Source organism: Nerophis ophidion, linkage group LG18 (genome assembly GCF_033978795.1).
Source record: "Nerophis ophidion isolate RoL-2023_Sa linkage group LG18, RoL_Noph_v1.0, whole genome shotgun sequence".
In the NCBI taxonomy this organism is placed as follows: domain Eukaryota; kingdom Metazoa; phylum Chordata; class Actinopteri; order Syngnathiformes; family Syngnathidae; genus Nerophis; species Nerophis ophidion.
In genome coordinates, this window is record NC_084628.1 from 6,393,190 (window position 1) to 6,400,877 (window position 7,688).

General features: G+C 41.1%; 2 protein-coding genes across 2 annotated transcripts in view; one reads left to right on the forward strand and one right to left on the reverse strand.

Annotated features, from left to right (window-relative positions):
* egln2 (egl-9 family hypoxia-inducible factor 2) overlaps positions 1–1,226 on the reverse strand; it is a 69,848-nt gene extending 68,622 nt beyond the window's left edge. The window contains exon 1 of the mRNA XM_061878622.1: positions 1,060–1,226. The gene's annotated coding sequence lies outside the window, so the exon portion shown is untranslated. The remainder of the gene's footprint in view (positions 1–1,059) is intronic.
* Positions 1,070–7,688, forward strand: part of tmem160 (transmembrane protein 160) — an 8,817-nt gene continuing 2,198 nt past the window's right edge. Inside the window, exons 1-2 of the mRNA XM_061878624.1 lie at positions 1,070–1,403; positions 3,617–3,641. Coding sequence (XP_061734608.1) covers positions 1,146–1,403; positions 3,617–3,641 — 283 coding nt within the window. The 5' untranslated portion in view covers positions 1,070–1,145. The remainder of the gene's footprint in view (positions 1,404–3,616; positions 3,642–7,688) is intronic.

Consider the following 7,688-nt stretch of genomic DNA (forward strand, 5'->3'; position numbering starts at 1 on the left):
TGGATAATGATCTCAGCGTCTTTAGTGGACAGAATGGAGCGAATTTTAGCGATATTACGGAGATGAAAGAAGGCTGTTTTATCAACGCTTTTAATGTGTGACTCAAAGGAGAGAGTTGGGTCGAAGATAATACCCAGATTCTTTACCGTGTCGCCTTGTTTAATTGTCTGGTTGTCAAATGTTAAATAGAGGTCGGTGTCTAGCAGGGCCGATAATCGGCATTTCCGTTTTTTTAGCGTTAAGTTGCAAAAAGTTAGCGGACATCCATTGTTTAATTTCATTAAGACACGCCTCCAGCTGACTACAATCCGGCGTGTTGGTCAGTTTTAGGGGCATGTAGAGTTGGGTGTCATCAGCATAACAGTGTTTGAGTTTGACACCCCTGATCTAGAGATTTAAAGCAATGAATTGAGGTGGCGATTTGTCCAGGGTGTACCCTGCCTTTCGCCCGATTGTAGCTGAGATAGGCGCCAGCGCCCCACGCGACCCCGAAAGGGAATAAGCGGTAGAAAATGGATGGATGTATGGAATTAAAAAAGGTACAATACGAAGTTCCTGCAGTCCTGGGTTCAAATCCAGGCTCGGGATCTTTCTGTGTGGAGTTTGCATGTTCTCCCCGTGAATGCGTGGGTTCCCTCCGGGTACTCCGGCTTCCTCCCACTTCCAAAGACATGCACCTGGGGATAGGTTGATTGGCAACACTAAATTGGCCCTAGTGTGTGAATGTTGTCTGTCTATCTGTGTTGGCCCTGCGATGAGGTGGCGACTTGTCCAGGGTGTACCCTGCCTTCCGCCCGATTGTAGCTGAGATAGGCGCCAGCGCCCCCCGTGACCCCGAAAGGGAATAAGCGGTAGAAAATGGATGGATGATTTATTTTGAAACAGTGTTGAAAAACAGTTTTAGTGTGCAGCCCTCACTGGAAAAAGTTTGGCCTCCCCCCCTAATAGTCCTATGTGACTCTCTGGCGCCACTATGCGGTCATATACAGACTTGCACTTACTGAAATGCAGTCGGTTCTCCGTGTGACCGCACGGGGGCGCCGTGCACGGTCCACTCACCCAATCCTGGCTGGTTTGTCGACCGAGTCATAGTTCACACGTCGTGCTGCGTTTCCGGCCCCGCACGGATTTGGGCGAGTGATGTGATGGCTTTCTTGCGGTTGTTTCTGCGGCGACAGTTGCCGATGGCCGCGTCCCAGTTGTGCCGCGTCGGCAAGCTCCCACGCCGGCCTCCGAGTGGCGGGCTTCACGGCACCGCGCGCTGGCGGATAGGAGAGAAGGGGCCGTGGGGGAAGAGTCAGAGTCAGAGCCGGGGACCGGAGCCGCCACAACAAGAACAACAGTACCAACGACAGTACCAACAACAGCAGCAGATGACAGATTTGGACAAAGCGGACGCTTTGGTACACAACTTTCCCGCGGTTTTTTAACACTTGGTTAAAAAAAAAACAACAACACACTCTTATAGTTTGTTTTCTTGCAGATACTGAGAAAATCGCACGAAACAGGTATCAAAACCTCTCATTCTACCCTCTTCTATTATGTCAGTGCAAAAAGGAGAATACACTTACTTTCCGACATGTGTAATATAGTCCAATTCTACACATTTAGGCACAATTGTGGACGATAAGACTTTGGGCTCGTTTATATATTGAGCGGTCTACTTCCGGTTTAAGGCGTTGTACTTCCGGGTTCATTTCTTTCTAGAACTTTTTTTTAAATATATTTAAACAGGACTGTCTCAGAAAATTTTAATATTGTGATCCATCCATCCATTTTTTTACCGCGGGGGGCGCTGGCACCTATCTCAGCTACAATCGGGCGGAAGGCAGGGTACACCATGGACAAGTCGCCACCTCATCGCAGGGCCAACACAGATAGACAGACAACATTCACACTCACATTCACACACTAGGGCCAATTTAGTGTTGCCAATATTGTGACAAAGTCCTTTATTTTCTGTAATGCAACTAAAAACATGAAAATGTCATACATTCTGGATTCATTGCACATCAACTGAAATATTGCAAGCCTTTTATTATTTTAATATTGCTGATTATGGCATACAGCTTAAGAAAACTCATTAATCCTATCTCAAAAAATGTTAACATTTCCTCAAACCAAGTAAAAAAAAAAAAAGATTTATAACAGCAAAACAAAATCAAACATTTTATTTTATTATTATTATTATTTTTTTTCTTTGTCATGAAAAAGGGACATTTTTGTGGTTGGTGCACTAATTGTAAGTGTATATTGTGTTTTTTTATGTTGATTTATGCGGGCGGCATAGAGCGGCCGTGCCAGCAACTTGAGGGTTGCAGGTTCGATTCCCTCTTCCGCCATCCTAGTCACTGCCGTTGTGTCCTTGGGCAAGACACTTTACCCACCTGCTCCCAGTGCCACCCACACTGGTTTAAATGTAACTTAGATATTGGGTTTCACTATGTAAAGCGCTTTGAGTCACTAGAGAAAAGCGCTATATAAATATAGTTCACTTCACTTTAATAATAAAAAAATATATATTTTATTATTATTTTTTAAAAATAAAAATGAATAAAAAAATCTTTGGTACACAACTTTCCCGCGGTTATTTAACACTTGGTTAAAAAAAAACAACAACACCTGCAGATACTGAGAAAATCGCACGAAACAGGTATCAAAACCTCTCATTCTACCCTCTTCTATTATGTCAGTGCAAAAAGAGAATACACTTACTTTCCGACATGTGTAATATAGTCCAATTCTACACATTTAGGCACAATTGTGGACGATGAAACTTTGGGCTCGTTTATTTATTGAGCCGTCTACTTCCGGTTTAACGCGTTTATGTTGTACTTCCGGGTTCATTTCTTTCTAGAACTTTAAAAAAATATATATTTAAACAGGACTGTCTCAGAAAATTATAATATTATGATAAAGTCCTTTATTTTCTGTAATGCAACTAAAAACATGAAAATGTCATACATTCTGGATTCATTGCACATCAACTGAAATATTGCAAGCCTTTTATTATTTTAATATTGCTGATTATGGCATACAGCTTAAGAAAACTCATTAATCCTATCTCAAAACATTTTAACATTTCCTCAAACCAAGTAAAAAAAAAAAGATTTATAACAGCAAAACAAAATCAAACATTTTATTTTATTATTATTATTTTTTTTTTTCTTTGTCATGAAAAAGGGACATTTTTGTGGTTGGTGCACTAATTGTAAGTGTATATTGTGTTTTTTTATGTTGATTTATGCGGGCGGCATAGAGCGGCCGTGCCAGCAACTTGAGGGTTGCAGGTTCGATTCCCGCTTCCGCCATCCTAGTCACTGCCGTTGTGTCCTTGGGCAAGACACTTTACCCACCTGCTCCCAGTGCCACCCACACTGGTTTAAATGTAACTTAGATATTGGGTTTCACTATGTAAAGCGCTTTGAGTCACTAGAGAAAAGCGCTATATAAATATAATTCACTTCACTTTAATAATAATAAAATATATATTTTATTATTATTTTTTAAAAATAAAAATGAATAAAAAAATCTTTGGTACACAACTTTCCCGCGGTTATTTAACACTTGGTTAAAAAAAAACAACAACACCCTCTTATAGTTTGTTTTCTTGCAGATACTGAGAAAATCGCACGAAACAGGTATCAAAACATCTCATTCTACCCTCTTCTATTATGTCAGTGAAAAAGGAGAATAGACTTACTTTCCGACATGTGTAATATAGTCCAATTCTACACATTTAGGCACAATTGTGGACGATAAGACTTTGGGCTCGTTTATTTATTGAGCCGTCTACTTCCGGTTTAACGCGTTTCTATGTACTTCCGGGTTCATTTCTTTCTAGAACTTTTTTTAAAATATATTTAAACAGGACTGTCTCAGAAAATTATAATATTATGATAAAGTCCTTTATTTTCTGTAATGCAACTAAAAACATGAACATGTCATACATTCTGGATTCATTGCACATCAACTGAAATATTGCAAGCCTTTTATTATTTTAATATTGCTGATTATGGCATACAGCTTAAGAAAACTCATTAATCCTATCTCAAATTTTTTTAACATTTCCTCAAACCAAGTAAAAAAAAAAAAAAAGATTTATAACAGCAAAACAAAATCAAACATTTTATTTTATTATTATTTTTTTTTTTTTCTTTGTCATGAAAAAGGGACATTTTTGTGGTTGGTGCACTAATTGTAAGTGTATATTGTGTTTTTTTATGTTGATTTATGCGGGCGGCATAGAGCGGCCGTGCCAGCAACTTGAGGGTTGCAGGTTCGATTCCCGCTTCCGCCATCCTAGTCACTGCCGTTGTGTCCTTGGGCAAGACACTTTACCCACCTGCTCCCAGTGCCACCCACACTGGTTTAAATGTAACTTAGATATTGGGTTTCACTATGTAAAGCGCTTTGAGTCACTAGAGAAAAGCGCTATATAAATATTATTCACTTCACTTTAATAATAAAAAAATATATATTTTATTATTATTTTAAAAAAAAAAAATCTTCTGCGGCCCGGTAATAATAATAATAACGGATTAGATTTATATCGCGCTTTTCTATTGTTATATACTCAAAGCGCTCATAGAGAAGTGGGAACCCATCATTCATTCACACCTGGTGGTGGTAAGCTACATCTGTAGCCACAGCTGCTCTGGGGTAGACTGACGGAAGCGTGGCTGCCAGTTTGCGCCTACGGCCCCTCCGACCACCACCAATCATTCATTCACCGGTGTGAGCGGCACCGGGGGCAAAGGGCGAAGTGTCCTGCTCAAGGACACAACGGCAGCGATTTGGATGTCAATAGGTGGGAAGCGAACCTGCAACCCTCAGGTTTCTAGCACGGCCGCTCTACCCACTACGCCATGCCGCCCCATATCGGGGCCCAATCGGTGGTTGGGGACCACTGAATTAATGCACTCCAGAGATGCGCGGATAAGCAATTATATCATCCGCAACCGCATCACTAAAGTCGTCATCCACCCGCAACATTTCATCAAAGCCACACCCGCCCGTTGTTATATATCTAATATAGACGATGCAAGGCATTAGTGAGGTTAGAAAGTGTAACTCCCTCCAAATAGCACAGACACAGTGGCTTTCTTGAACTGATTCATTTGAAGGCTTACTTTCCCTTCAAATTCACCGTGAAAACTGTAATAAATAAAGCACCTTACAAACGTAAAAATAATAACATGCACAGCATGTGGATCAAACATTTTACCAAGTAAAATTCCAACAAATGACAAATACCTCGTTGGCCATACCCGTAAGTAGCTTCCTTACATCCGTCGACAGACCAAACCAGACACTTCAAAATAAAAGTATGCCCACATACTGTTTCAAAGAGTGCTGCTCGTTTTTCGTACGTGGGTCACAACATTGAACTATTTATAAGTGGTTGATTTCTATAGGCTAGTAAGGTAAAGTGTTGTACCTGACAAGTTTGGGCTACCTTGCTTCTGCAACCTTCATCAGAGGTGTCACGTGATGTTAGCGTGACGTTGTCTGTGACGTGATATATGGATTGTACCATCAAGAGTTGTTTACTTACTAGCCTGTATAAATCAACCATTTATAAATACACGTCAGTAGGCTAAATGAACCTCTTCAACGTAACATTTAACTATGTATAATGAAGCGGCTGGCTAGGGGGTGTTAGCCAATGACTTTGGCTGGGGGGCGGGACTTCCGGGAGAGATAGGGAAGTGACGTTGTCAACAGGAAGTGAGAGTTCGAGTTGTCCCGGGAAAAGAGTTAGAGACATGAGAGCTGTTGTGTGGTTGTATTACATCTTGTGCAATAAAGACAAGACAAACAAAGAACTTTTATGAGCCTACATTCCTGGGATTATTGCAATATATATATTTCCGAATTTGTTCAACCGCCACCCGCCCGAATCTATTTAAAATCAATTTTTTCGTCATGTCACCCGCCCGACCTGCAGATTATCCGCGGACTCCGCGTTTGTGACCGCAAACCGCGCATCTCTAATGCACTCAGTACTTGTTTGGGAATCCTTTTACACGGATTACTGCATCAATACGGCATGGCATGGAGGCAATCAGCCTGTGGCATTGCTGAGATGTTATGGATGCCCAGGATGCTTCAATAGCGGCCTTTAGCTCATTTACATTACTGGGTCTGGTGTCTTTCAGCGTCTTCTTCACAATAACCCACACATTCTCTATGAGGTTCAGGTCAGGGGAGTTGGCAGTAATGCCATGGTCAGTACACCACTTACTGCTGGTTTTGGCACTGTGGACAGGTGCCAGATCATGCTGGAAAATGAAATCATCATCTCCATAGAGCTTTTCAACAGATACAGCTTCAATAGCTGTATTCCCATGGTCAAGCCACTCCTGAACTCTAGACAACGGGAGTTCCCTCAGTCAGCAATGGTTTGGGGAGCCATGTCAGCTGCTGGTTTTGGTCCACTGTGTTTCGTCAAGTCCAGAGTCAACGCAGCTGTGTACATGCTTCCATCTGTTGTAAAGCTCTATGGAGATGATGATTTAAATTTCCGGAGAAAAAAAATCTGACGATTGAGGGAACCCCTCATGAAACAGTTCTGTAGAGATGAAGTAGTCTTGTGATTTTTCCCACACATATATATATATCTTTTCTTTTTTTTTTTACACACACACACACACACACACACACACACACACACACACACACACACACACACACACACACACGTTAGGTCAGGAAAAAACACAAGAGGCTATATCATCCCTATAAGCCTGTTTTGCCCGTCAGGGAGTTATAAAATTATATTATAAAATAATGTCTCCTCTCGATGTCTTGAGGAGATACCCCTGCCCCTGAGTCAAAAAGTTTGGGAAGCACTGATGTGGATGAACCTAATTAGTAGGGATGTCCCGATCCGATATTGATATCGGAAATCGGTCCGATATTAGCCAAAAAAGTGAATATCGGATTTTATCGGACTGAATCTAAAAACTCCGATATAAGCGCTCCGATATAAGCTGTCCATTTGCCGCTGCAGCACTTCTATAATAGGTGACTGGTTTGATCACACTCCAACACGGTAGGTGGCGGCAATGCCCCTTAATTAACGTTGGTGGCGGCCGCGGAAGAAGAGCGTCTCTGATCCAGCATGCACAGCCCACGTGATCACAACAACGACAACGCGTGTGCTCAGCAAAGTGTAGTGATGTCGGCTGTGTGGAGGTATTTTAACTCACAGCATGCCGAAATGCTTATCTTCTTAAAAAAAATCTTCACATTATGCTCGGACTGCAGAAAGTGGAGAAGGAGGAGGAGGAGTAGTAAGGGTAGTCAGCCCTGACTGATTATTATTTGTTTTATGCTCTTGTTATTAGAGTGATATGTTTATTGTGTTTACACTATTCTTCAGTGAAGACTAAGAGTAATTACTACATTGTTTTGGGCATAGTCAGTCAGTGAAACTGGAGCTGTGAACTCTTAATTTAGAGCAGTTGGACAGCGGACAATATTGTGTTGTTTTTGTGGTTTTTGTCCCTGCTCACAGTTGTTTCCAACATATGCTGACAGTAAAAAAATAACTGAAGTGAACTTGAATTGTTTGCACTTTAAAACGTTTTTTGTTTTTTCTATTCGATTTATTTAGGTTATTTTTCAGGGTCTTCTAATTTATTTTTAATTTATTCTTTTCAATTGTATAATTATGTTGGTAT